The 14,242-nt window shown below is 33.3% G+C and overlaps 1 protein-coding gene across 1 annotated transcript in view; it reads left to right on the plus strand.

Moving 5' to 3' along the window:
• Window positions 1–14,242, plus strand: part of Kcnh7 (potassium voltage-gated channel subfamily H member 7) — a 462,823-nt gene that overhangs the window by 407,138 nt on the left and 41,443 nt on the right. The window contains exon 9 of the mRNA XM_027938014.3: window positions 6,217–6,416. Within this exon, the coding sequence (XP_027793815.2) occupies window positions 6,217–6,416 (200 nt within the window). The remainder of the gene's footprint in view (window positions 1–6,216; window positions 6,417–14,242) is intronic.

Below are 14,242 nucleotides of genomic sequence, written 5' to 3' on the forward strand. Positions count from 1 at the left end.
GAAGCAAGCAGAAAAATAACAAGAAAAATAATGATTGAATTTTTTCCAATCTATAGTTTATAAACAACATCTATAAACTATAGATTCAAGAAGTTCAGTGAATCCTAAACAGATTAAATGTAAATAAAATATATAAATGCACACCATAATCAAGTTGCTGGAGTTGAGTATGGTGCCATGTACCTGTAATCTCAGCACCTCGGGAGCTGAGGCAGGAGAATCTCAAGTTTGAAGCCAGCCTGAGCAACATAAGGAAGCCTTATCTAAAAATAAAAAATAATAATAATAATTAAAAGAACTGGGAATTAGTTCAGTGGTAGAGTGTCCCTGAATTTAATACCCAGTACCAAAAACAAAAAAGAATCAAATTGCTGGAAACTAGTTACAATGAAAATCTTAAAAGGGGCTAGGGGAAAAAAAGACACACATCAAAAAAAAGGGGGGGCATAAGGTTAATAATAGAACATTTGTTATTAGAAACAACAGAAGCTAGAGATAATGGAATAAAATCTTTAAGTTGCTGAAACAAAAAAAAATGTCAAAATTATAATGCAAAAGGAGTGATGGAGCTAAAAGGAGAAATAGACAAACTCAAAAGAGAAATCTACAAATGCAGTTTGAAATTTCAGCATTCTTCTATGTTTTATACAATAGAAAAATAATAATAAAATATAAAAGACTTAATTACTACTGTTAGCTAACTTTGCTTGGTGACAATTACAGACTACCAGCAGAATACACATTTTTTTTTCTAGTATATGTAGATCATTAGTCAAGACATCATATCCTGAGCCACAGAACATATTTAAAGTACTAAAATCATACAGAGTATTTCTCTGACCACAAAAAAAATCCAAGAATAAATTATAATAAAGAAGGAGGAGGCAGAAATATAGGAGAGAAAAATGGGTAGATATTTGTAATGTCTCCAAATATTTAAAAATTAATTAACACACTTCCAAATAATTTATGGTTCAAAGAAAAAATAATCACATAGATAACAGAAAATATTTTTACTTAATGCAAATGTAGGAGCCATCTAAATCAGTGTCTAGAGAGAAATTTATAGCTTTCTGAGTCTCTTTATTTAAAAGAGATCCAAGCCTCTATCTTAAGAAACCAGTAAAAGATAATAATAATAATAATAAGATAAACTAGCAAATTAAACAACACAGAAAGAAAGGGAAAATGGAAATAACAGCTGAAATTAATGAAACAGAAAACAATAGAGAGTGAATCAAAGTAAATTTTGGCTTTCTAATGATCAATAAAATTGATGAGCCTCTAACTAGACTGGAAAAGAGAGGGGCAGGGAAAGCTACTAACAACCTGTATGAAAGAAAAGATGTTACTATAAATCTTACAGACAAAAGTAGCTTCCACCCAGGTGCTGGGTCTTTCTGAGAAAGTGAAGGCAGTGCTTGGTGAGCCCTGACTTCCTCTCTTTAGCACTGTGCCCAGCAGTGACTACACCCAACAGCACTATGGCCTAGGTCTCCAAACTAGCCTCTGTCTACACTGTCTACCCTCATAATGCATGACAATGAAGCTACCATCACAGAGAATGAGATTAATAAGTTTGTTTAAAAAGTTGGTATAAACAAATCAGATTTCTCTGCTTATTCGCTAAGGCCAGGTTCAATGTTAGCCTTGGGAATTCCTACGCAATGGAGGGGCTGATGGATCTGCTCAATCAGCTGGAGGCCCCTCCACTACTGCTAAACCAGCCCAGGAGAATAAGGTAGAGATGAAGAAAGAGAATTTGGGAGTTTGATGATGACATAAGCTTGGGACATTTTGACTAAACTTTGTAATATATTAAGTAAGAAGCTGAACTTTGGGGAGAAGGAGTGATAAGTAAGTGAGCACTTGGCTCCCATGTGTGAAGCTCTGGATTAATCCACAGAACCATAGGAGAAAAAAATTGAATTCTGGGAAGAAAATTAATAATAAAAGTACTTTATGAATTGATTTATTACAATAAATTTGAAAATCTAGGTGAAATGCACAAATTCTTGAATGATACATTTTTCCAAAACCAAAACAAAAGGTAATTCTGAACCACAAAATAAAAAATTGATAAATTTGAGACCTTCGAAATTAACTTCTGTTCTTCAAAGGACATTGTTAATAATATAAATGGGAAAGTGATAGGATGGAAGAAAATATTTTCAAAATATAAATATAAAAGTGTTGATATCCAGAATATATCAAGAATTCTTACAACTCCAAACTAACAAGATAACTCATTTCAAAAATGAGCAAAATATTTGAAAAGACACTTCACAAAACAGTGGTCATGAAGTACATATAAAGATGACATCAGTCAGCAGGGAAATGCACATTAAAATCCTAGTGAGATATTATACACGCTCTACCATGGTTAAAAATAAAGACTGACTAAACCAAAGTTCCAGAGGATATGGAACAACTGGCATTGTAATACATTACTGGTGAGAATGTAAAATAAAACAACTTTGGGAAACAGCGTGGCAGTTTTTTATGAAGTTTATACATACCACACAATTCAGTAATTCACTCTTAGGTGTTTAAAAGGAAAATAAAAATATATGTACACACAAAAACTTAGGCACAAATATTCATGGCAAATTTATTCATAGTAGTCAATGAACTTCCATCAATGGAAGAGATAAACTGTGGTATTTCCATAAGATGCAAATCAATTTGTCAATTCAAGATCTAAAACAAATTACTTATAGACACAACGATCCTCAACATTCTGTTGAGCAAGTCAGACTCAAATGAGCATGTACATTATAGTTCCATTTATGTGAAACCCAAGGAAATGTAAACTAATCTGTACTGACATAAAGGAGTTCAGTGTTTGCCTAAGGTCTAAAATGAGGGACACAGGAGAATGTTTGTGGTAATGGAAATAGTCTATACCAATTATTGTATTTACAGGATTATTCATGTGTGTCCCATCTACTTGGGCTATGCAGTTGAAAAGGATGTATCTTGTTATAAATAAATTATGCTGCAATAAATTTATATTTTAAGTACATTTTAAAAAATATGTCTGGACATAGTCGTACATGCCTATAATTCCAGTGACGCAGGAGGCTCAGGCAGGAGGATCACAAGTTTGAGTCCAGCCTTAGTAGCTTAGTGAGGCCTTAAGCAACTTAAAAAGACCCTGTCTCAAAATTAAAAATAATAATAATAAAGGGGGGATGAGGTACCTCAGAGGTAAAACACCCCAAGATTCAATCCCCAGTACCCAACCTACCCACCCCCCCAAATTGTATGTAATACATGGGAAGAAAAAGTGTATTTAGTCTATCAGCATAGTTTATCTAATATACAAAAAACAGTGAAATTTATTGGCTTGGCTAACATATCAGAGTTTGGGTATGGTGTGCTAAAGGAAGTTTTAAGATATACATGTTTTATTTCTCTAATAAACTAACAAGTAAACCATTTTGATGAAATAAGAACTTTCTACTAAATAAAAATATTGATTTTAAGGGGAAAATGCCCATCTATAAATAGCCAGAATTCTTTTGACTAGTATTTTACTCCAATTGATGGACATCAACTAAATAATATATAACTATAATAATTTTGTTATATTATATTTTTATCTCTATCTTGCAATATTTAGCTCTACTTGCTTCCTCTCCAACCAAAACAAAACAAACAAACAAACAAAAAATAACTCTTCTGTATAATTTAAAACATCATCAGCATAGAATTTCCCAAGAGATATATTTCAATGGTTCATTCGGGTCTTCAACTACATACTTACAATCCAGATTTTCCATCATAACACTAAGCGGGAAGTACCTGTTTATTACATAAACTAACGTTTCAATGGTAAGATGGAGATAAAACCACAGTATTTATTAAAAACTAAACAAGTTACACAAGTAACTGTGTGGTTTAGGTAAAATAACTATCATTGATTATGTGCTCTCAGAATCTCTTTGCAGAGCATGTAATAGGTACTTTTTGGAAACATAACAGTACATAAAGATACATCCAATTCTAAGCTTAGGATGCAAAATATACTTCCTACATGAGTCACAGGAATTAGTTTGTGACAAATATTGCTAAGCTCTCCTTGTAACAATGTATTAATTGACTCAAATTAGAAAGAATTTAGGGCTGCTGATGCTTCTTTTGGAAGGTATACCCTAAACAACTGATCTGCCTTAGAGAAAATTAATGTCTCTTGCACAGGCTAACTCAGCTAAAGATCTCCTGGATTAGTCTGGATTTCCAGAAAAGCAGATCAATAGATGACAGATAAATAGATACAGAGATACCTAGAATTATTGTAAAGAATTGTCCTAAGCATTTATGGTGGAGAAACAGTGGTATAATTTCATTCTGAGTCTGGGTACAAGTCCAAAGCAAGAGAAGACTTATTTCCCAACACAGACATGCAGGCAGAGAGTGAGTTCTCCCTTATTTTGTCATTTTGTTCTGTTCACATGGATAAGATGAGGCCCACCCAGAGTGGGGAGTTCAATCTGCTTCACTTGTCTACTGATTCAGAAGTTAATTTCGCCGGCACAGTGGTGCATACCTGTAATCCCAGCAGCTCCAAAGGCTGAGACAGGAGGATCCTGAGTTCAAGGCCAGCCTCACCAAAAGCAAGGCACTAAGCAACTCAGTGAGAACCTGTCTCTAAATAAAATTTTTTTAAAAAAGGCTGGGGATGGGGCTTAGTTTGAGTGCCCCTGAGTTCAATCCCCAATACCAAAAAAATACAAAATAACAACAACAAATAGTTAATTTCAACCAAAATACCTTCACAGACTCACCCAGAGTAATATTTAACCAGCTTATCTGAGCACCCTGAGGCCTAATCAAATTAACAAAATTAAACCTTGTATCTCCTCAGTTTTCATCTCTTTAAATACAAAATAAATAAATAAAAATTAAAGGGCTCCTCTTCTTTCCCAGGGACATTCTCTTGCTTTGGACTTCTATGACAAACAAGGAAGGTGAAAACCAAGCATAATATACAAATGATAAGATAAATGCTGTGGAAAAAAGCAAATGCTCAAGAAAGCATAATGCTGCTGTTACTGCTTTTCCCACCTGCACAGTATACTGCTGTTCCAGTGCCTTACATACACATCAGCTCCAGGCTCCTGACAGATGACCAAAGATATATATATATATATACCTGTACCTAATATATATATATATATATATATATATATATATATATATATATATATATATATACACATACATACACACACACACACACACACACACACACACACACACTGTACCTAAATCACCTGGTATATATGATATATATACCAGGTGATTTAGGTACAGAGTATTTCATTTTTAGGATTATTCTAAGCTGAAAACAAATACTACAAGGAAAAAAGAAAATATACAAAGACCTTATTTTAAATCCTAAAGATTTAGCTCAAGAAGTACTAATGAGGGTATTTTACCTAAGTACTGAAAATATTGCAAGGGATAAAATAACACTTTCTTCCTATATGTAAAAGAACAAAAATGTATTCTATTTTTTCTTAAAAATTAAACTATATGCATTTTCTAAGCCAGAGATATATTATTATGCAAAGAAATTGTGAAAGTGAATTAGAATAAATTAAAAATCATATACAAATTAACACTCTAAAGAAACTTTAGTCTTCTTTTAAAAATTAGTCATTACTCAGAAAATTCAAAGTTTTAAAAATAACCTTAAAATTTATAACAGACCTCTACTACTACAAGATTAGATTTGAAGCTAAGAGGCAGAGAGAGTCACAATTTTAAAATTAATATTTAACTTTAATTCAAAAAGTGTTTTATAAATCCCTAAAAGATGTTTTTGCCCATGAATATTTTTTTCAGAAAAAAGAAATTATAGTGAGCCATAGCATGCCTTACTAAAAATAATCAAATGCTATATTCCAAACCCATTGCATCTCTAGTCAATGCTCCTGATCACAAGCTCATGTTATTAAAAAAAAAATTGTATTTGTACTTTAATTTAGAATCCATAATGAGTTTTAATACTTTCCCTCTCTATTTATACCATTAAAATTATAAAAATTTCAAGTGTTACTAGTTTAATTTTTTTGCACATGAGCCAGTGGTAAATCTGCATAACTGGGCTGGCTGACATGATCAAAATCTACATGATTGATATCCTGAGAACATATACTATACACATGTGTAGTGTTCCCCCATAACTTTGTTTTTTATCCAATCCAGCACTAATGTATGCAAGCATTTTTGGGAATGTTTCTGCAATTATCCAAAGACTGTACTCGGGAACTGCCAGGTACCACATGCAGATGCTACGAGTAAAAGAGTTCATTCGTTTTCACCAAATCCCCAACCCTCTGAGGCAACGGCTTGAAGAGTATTTCCAGCATGCATGGACTTACACCAATGGCATTGACATGAACATGGTATGTATTTCTGTTTCCCAAAATAGTGCTACAGGCATTAGAGCTATAGCCAAAATGAAAAAGCCAGTCTCACCAGCTTTGAATCCCTTGCTTTTGTTTTCTTCTCTCAGATGTTTATTTTCTCCCCTGGAGATAGTGTCTCATTCTCAATTCATGGCATTGCATGGTGCTATATCTAGTTATACTGTGTGGCAAAGGCATTATAACATGATGCAAACTGATATAACTGTGTGTTGTAGAGTTCCCACTTCTGGTTAGAGAAAGTCTTGCTTTAGCTGGGACTTGGACTTTCAAAGTATGGCCTAATTGTCAGCACCCAAAAAAGTAGTTGAACCCATGTGAAATTAAAATTTGGCAAGTAAACTGTAACAATGTCCCCAAACAGAGATCCGAGGTTAAATAAAACATTTTAAAAAGTAGAACATTTAAAAATTTTTAGGAAAGATTAGGAAACTTAAGCATGTTAAAAGCATTTTCTGATAGGAAGTTTCATGCCACTTTCAACAACAATTTTTCTATATTTTGAAACAATTAACGCTGTGCCCTTTTAATGTACTTGCTTTAATGAATCTTTCATTTCAAGGGGAAAATATGGATTCCTTCATATATTTTAAGCAAATTTGACACCAACAATCACTTATCACAACCCTACCTCCTGTTATCACTGCTCAAAAATCAATATTTATCAGCCTGCTTTAAAGGGCCTTTTATTAGTAGGGAAAAATGCTAAAATTATTTTATTTGCTTTTAGAAAATAATTGTTACAGATAAATTATACAACAAATCCAAAGTCAATGACATATTGTTGAGCTATAGGAAAAAGATTAAAATTTGGAGCCTTCCCATCTAGCTAATCCTCCACTGGGCAAGGACCCTATTTCTGAGAATTCTTTAGAAAATAAAATCACTGACATTTAATTACATCAATTTCATAATATAAATTTTAGTAAATGAAGCTATAGAATTTACATTGATTTTTTTGTGTATGTGACCAGCAAAATTTTAACCAAAAACCAAGTTTCAAAATTAGGAGTAATGATGCAGGAAACATTACAAATATTGCCCAATTTAAAGCACATTCATTGTCTGTGGATAAGTTTATCATAGCTGCATGCAATTTATTTGAGAAATAAAGAATATACCATTTTAAAACTTTTAATTTGAAGAAGTAATCAAGTTAGCACATTTCATACAAAACTGTAGCTTAATTCCATGAGTTATTTCCAATCATCCCAAAGTTCATTGTGAAAAATTCATTTGATAAATTCTCCCAGGGGAACACTTTAATCTTGCAACAAAGAACATTTATATATTATTCATGTATATATTTTCATCAGTATGATTGTTTAATAAAAGCATCAGTATTTAAAACTTATCTGGGAATCTCTACTGCTGGGTTGATGAAGCAGTGTCAAGAATTTTTAATCAAAATAAGTATCACTCAATTTTATTGTTCCACACTGCCAGATTATTTAAATAACAGTAGTAAAGCACTTATTTATTTTACCCCCACCCCATAAACTCTAATTTTATGACCATTTTTTTTTTTGTGGTAAAGTCTACTTTGTGACAACTATTTACCTTTCATTGTTTTACTCTATTACCTATGAATATGGTTTATATACCACTTGCCTATTTACAATGTACTTATGAAAGATTTATCTCTTTCCTGTCTGCTTCACACCTTAACACATGGAATCACAACACCCACCGGTAAGAACAGGAGGTATTTATATCCAATTTAATTCTCGTGTAAATTGTGGAGAACACCCTTGTTATCTGTCAGGTTTAGAGCTTGTTAAATGATTTCCAATGTTAGTTTTGATCTTTTTTGCATGATGTAGCAGAGGAAATACAAAGCAAGAAACTGGGGAAGACAACCTGGAAGAGGCCAAGTTCAGAATAGTTATTCTTAAACTTAACAACAACTTGACCTCTATCTAATATTTATATACAGTTTCCCACTCCCTGCAAAGATTTACTTCTCTGCCCCTATTCCCACTCTGGTAAAGGTTATGGGTATACGGTTTGCATTAGATAATTGTCATAAAGAAAATGTCATTCTATTTCATCATCCTCTATTTTCATGATGTAGGTGCTTTTCTTTCCTCTCATCTGCATGCCAGTATTACATGATCCTGGAGTGTGTGGGCTCTAAACCATGTGCCGCTGAGTCTTGCATGTGGTTTTGAGAACTTGACTTTGCACGAACTTCTCGTTTGTACACAGTGTCTACATTTCTCATTTTGTGACTGCAAAGTGAGTAAAAAAATCAAAGTTCAAGGTAACTGAAAACTCAGCAAATGGAAGATGCTTGCTTATTAAGCATGATAATGCAAAATAAAATTGATTAGAGAAAACCAACTGTACTCCTAGTCTATTGAGAGGTTAAAAAAATAAGTGGACTTTTTTTTTTACCTCCAAAACTACATTGTTAAAATTCTTATATAATGTAAATTTATTGTTAACTAAGCTATAATTTATTAACAGTTGAAGATAGTCTAGATTTATGTATTGTGATACATGAAAATACATCAAATTGTTGTATTTTGCATCAGCATTCCATGTTATTTCATTTAAGTATAACCTTAAATATAATTTCTCATGAGACATTTCAGGTCATTTTTACTGTTAGTCATGTCCAAATAAAGTACAGCATTTCTGAACACACTGTATTAATTGACTTAAAGTTATTTTCATTGCATAAAAAGATAGGGAAGAATTGACCTAAAAAGTGTGGCCATTTGTGAAAGCAATTGCCAGAATGTCCCAAAACTGAAAAACTTCTGGGAACAATGATTCCTTTAATTGAACCAATGGTTGAGTACAAAAGGAAAAGGGCCAAGGATGATGAGGCCAGATTCTTTAGAGTCTGATTTCAGACTCTAAAGAATTATCTCAAAAATTTAAAATTATCTCAAAGATCTGCACAGGTTAATTCTGAAAACCCCTTTTCTTTTTACCTGCAGAAAATTGACTAGTTAGGAATGAGGAGATGCTTTCTCAGGTTAGGACTGATGGCTTCTCAAGGAATTTCCCTAAATCAAAGCCATCTTTCTGACCCAGTCTGAAACTTTCTGAGGTTTGCCAACATTTAGTTACAATACTACTAAGATAATGAAAATAATCTTCCATGCCAGTATAGAATCAAATGGTATCATGTCACACATAAGAGAATGAAGAAGAGTCTTGATGATTCATATATCCTTCTGGATGGAAGGAAGTAACCCATTTAAGACACAAATCACTTTGTAATTTAATATTATAATGGCATGGAAGAAAAACCTCTATAAACATTTAATGGAGAATGTATTCCATACCAAAAAATACTGCCCAGAATCCTGAGTAATGCCTGGATAATAGAAGAAAACACAGATAGGGAAGACCCAAATACAAGCTTTAAGTTGCTTCTAATCTTGGACAAGTCACTTTAACTTTTCTGCAATTTCATTAAACTTGTTATTTTCAAGTATTTTTAAAGCACAATACTCAGACATGGTAAATGTGTAAAGCCACTATCATGAGAATTTTTCTTCCTGAAGATGGAGTTTCTAGTCTATCTGCTGCCCATCTCCTCCCTCCCTGCTGTGAGCATCTGGGTCTCCCTTGTGGAACATCTGCTTCTGCATGGAGTATTATTCCAAAATTACTGGACTAGGTGGGTGGCAGAATTGTGATGGCAGAGAAACAAGGAGAACATTTCCGGTAAAGACAAGCAAAATCATTGAGGCATATATGTGGAAGAATACAAAGCAGAGTTTGACAAATCATCCAGATGAAACTTTATTTAATTATTTTTTTTTAGAAAGAAAGAAGAATAATTGATTGGGGTTTTTAGCCTGGGGCAATCATAGATGAAATTTTGAAAGGCAGACATAGAAAGGAGTCAGAATAAGAGCCTAAGAAAAGGGATAGATTATTCAACAGTGTGGATAGAAAAGTTTTCTCTGAAGACCAACAGGGAAGACATGAGAAAAGGTGAAGATATTGGCAGAGAGAGAAAACAACTCTTGTACTACATGGTGTAGCCTCCATGTCAAGCAGGAAGTAGATAGGTACCTGAGAAAGAGTTAAGTATGGGACAGGTATAGAACTGAAAAGGGGAGGAATTTTTTGAGATTTCAATCAAGAAACAACATAGTAGGTTAAAAATACATAGAATCACAGTGGTATTCTGAGTGACATGCCATACAGTTGTAATGAGCCCAACAAACAGAGCCAATCAAGGTAGAAAAGAGAATAGTAAATGATATACTGCTTAATATAAATCCTTATTTCTTAGAGAGACATGATTTCCAAGGAACATAACGAACATTAAATCTAATGTTGCTTTACTTTCACAACTCTTTCCTAGTTTCCCTGTTATCTGTCTCCATTAGTAACACAAACCTCATTTCTGCATCCATGATTTAGCTCTACTCCTTCAGAAACTTTGTTACACTCATTCTCTGCACATATGGAAATAACTTTGTCTATGCCAGACCTTCATATTTGGATCAGTGTTTTGGTACACCATAGTGAAATGTAACGGTAGGCTGTTTCAGTTATGTTCAATTCAGCAACTCAGATTAAAAACAATACTTGTCATAATAAATCCCACACTAATATTAAAGTAAAATTTACAAAATAACCTGGCTCGTTTTTAACACTATATTGTTTTAATCCTCCTTGACTTGTTCTAAATATCCTTTATTATACTGAAGTCCATAAATATTGTTGATTAAAAAAAACTTGACTGATCAGGTCAAGGTATCAAAGGTCTTTAATAAATTTTTTTGAAAGGATGCCCTCACATCAGACTTATTTAAAAGGGGATAGAAAATTGTCAAAAACTTGCATTTAAATTAAAATGACCCACAGGACTAGTAAAATCTTTTGGTTTTCTGTAAATAAATATCTACTTACCTTTTAGGAGTTGAATTTAAAAATTTTTGCACACTGCAATTGAGATACCTTTTTTTTTTTAATCTGCATTTTGATTGGTTGACAGGCATTGCCTGGTTTTGTGGAAATTGGATAGATAGTAAAATTTTGCACAGATAAGGAGTTCACTACTTTCACACAAATGGTCACTTTTTGAGGGGGAGTTTGTGGTTGTTGATGTTGCTAGAGATAAAACTCAGGGCCTTATACATTCTAAGCAAGTCCTATCCCAAGCCCTAAATTTGTCACTCTTGATCACCTATTGTAGCCAACCCCAAACAATTGGTGCTTAAGAAAGGGCAAAGTTCACCTGCCCTTTTTATTTTACACAAAAGCTGCTCATCTTAAACTTTTAAAAACAAAAACAAACAAATAGCAACCCCACAGAGAACACTAGTACCATCTGGAACTCCCTGACATGAAGAATATCAAGCTAAAGACAAGATCTGATGTTTTGAAATCACAATGATACTTGCTCAGTCATTTTTTGAAAGTGATAATAATCACTTCATCCTGGTCTCCAACCACAATCAAGAAGGATTTATATACAGGTGACATCATGTTGCTTCCACACAAAGTGAGAAAGTCTTTTTTCAGTGATGAGGTCTGACTTTTCACAACTCCTGAGCCAACAAAAGTAAGAACAGCATGACTTGGGGCTGGACATATGATAAGCAGTCATTGCAGAAATCTGCTCAGGCACTGGACACATTCTGGCTTCAGTTTCTCCATCTATTGCAAGTCTTACTCTTAAAATAGTAGGAAGGTAGATATTATGTCTCCGACGACTGTTTTTAAACTCCTTAAAATAATGGTCCTATTTGAACAGGAGTCCAAAGTGCAATTTCTTATGCCAAAGGAGATGACATATTTTAAACTGCTTTCTTTGAAAAGGTAAGAGCAAGGGAGTAATTTAAACTCAATTCAATTTCAGTTCCCTTGTTCAACAGGGAATAAATCAATCATAAACAACAGAAAAAGATCATCAAAGTTCACTTATAAAATATTCTTTGGAAATATGATTTTTTAAGAGTCTTTTAGTCTATATCTTAGAGTAATCCAGAATTTCTCAAGCTTAATAGAATCAAGTCACCACAATTTTCCCTAAAATAAAAGCCCAGTATTTTCTTCACTGGAAGATACACCCAGCAGACTGGAAATTTATATTAATAGATTTGTAAATATTTATCTATTATGTCAGGTTTCTTAGTATTTTTAAGGATTAAAGTAAGCAAAAGCAGTTCATCCAACCTAAATTATCACATAGCCTTAAGGTATCAATAGCTCAAGAAATTTATACATATTTTAATTGCTTCTCTTGGTTTAAACATACTCATGTGAATGAGAATGGATGGGAAAATATGTAATTATTACAAATTATATGCTAGGTATATCTGTGGAACCTCTCTCAGTTAGCATTTTGGCTCCTATTGGCCAGATGGCTCCAAACTGAACTCTGCATTTACCCTTTTTTATTGGTGGAAGAGTGTCCATCACCTTTGTTGGCGCATTTTTAACCCCTCAGAGTTATGCTAAACTATTTATGTTTACATTGTAATTCATTTTACACTCCAGTGGTAATGTTCTATAAGCATGCTCTACAACCCTTGTAGAACTAAAAAGTGTTGTGTTTAGAAATACCTAACTATAATGGGAAGATAAGGCCATAACTCACTCCACATCTGTATAATTATTTTACTTGAATAATTATTTATCTCTAGTCCTCACCCAATTCTGTACTGTGAATCACAGGAAATGAGGAAACTAGGAAAATGAGGTCCTGGCAGTATTTTTTATGATGGGACCTTTAACTCGGAGTCTGACTTTATCTGCTTTGCCTGTGAGTTATTCTTAATATTTCACAGTAGATAATACCCACATTGATGTCAGAGCTTTATAATAACAGTTCCATTGATTAAATATCCAAAGAATGGAGGAGTATATGATGCCAGAATTTCACAAGCAGAACTAATAAAAGGTTAATAAAAGTATATAGGCTTGTTTGGATAAAAGACATGGAGATATTCTTGAAGTAAAGCATAGGGGAGGCATATGCATAATGGTCAGAATCAAGACAAGCAAAACGGATACACATGCAACACACCCAGTAGTGACATGAATAGGTTTATACTACAGTTACACATCATTTAAAGGCCACTGTTCTTAAGAATGAGAAAGCATTGTGTGGAATTTTAACTCAGTACATTTCTTTTCATTCTTACCCATCTTACCACACAGAATTGGGACCCATAAATGCTTTTAATTTCCTATTGAACGTAACAAATAGTTCCCATGAGAGTATGGCTTTTATACTAGCAATTCTTAGAAAGAAATTACTTTAATCATTGAAGAAAAACTAAAGGGAACAGTAAGACCTAACATTTATTCAAAGTGAAATTTTAGAATCACTGTAAGTAATCAAACAGTATAAGAACTTGTTTCAAAGTGATTAAAAATTACCTTAGATCTTTATACTCATAGATAACTCTCAAATATATCATAATATCTTGGTAACCACAATCATTTCCTATTCTCTCTCTCTCTCTCTCTCTCTCTCTCTCTCTCACACACACACACACACACACACACACACACACACATATCCCTACATGCCTACATGAATTAAATCATAACATCTGTGCTTTTTTATAAAAGGGGATTTCTTAAGCAATATTTAAAAGAGATATAGATGAAATGTATAATTATACGTACACACACACTCATACACACCCATAAAATTGCCAAGAATGGCCTCAAACTTGTGATCCTCCTGCCTCAGCCTCCAAAGTAGCTGGTATTAATTTGGATTACAGGTATTCACCACCACATCTGGCTCTTACTAATACTTTTATTTTGTGTGTAGATTCCCATACAAGATTTTCTGAGCTAAAGATCGTATTTTT

Source organism: Marmota flaviventris, chromosome 11 (genome assembly GCF_047511675.1).
Source record: "Marmota flaviventris isolate mMarFla1 chromosome 11, mMarFla1.hap1, whole genome shotgun sequence".
Lineage (NCBI taxonomy): Eukaryota > Metazoa > Chordata > Mammalia > Rodentia > Sciuridae > Marmota > Marmota flaviventris.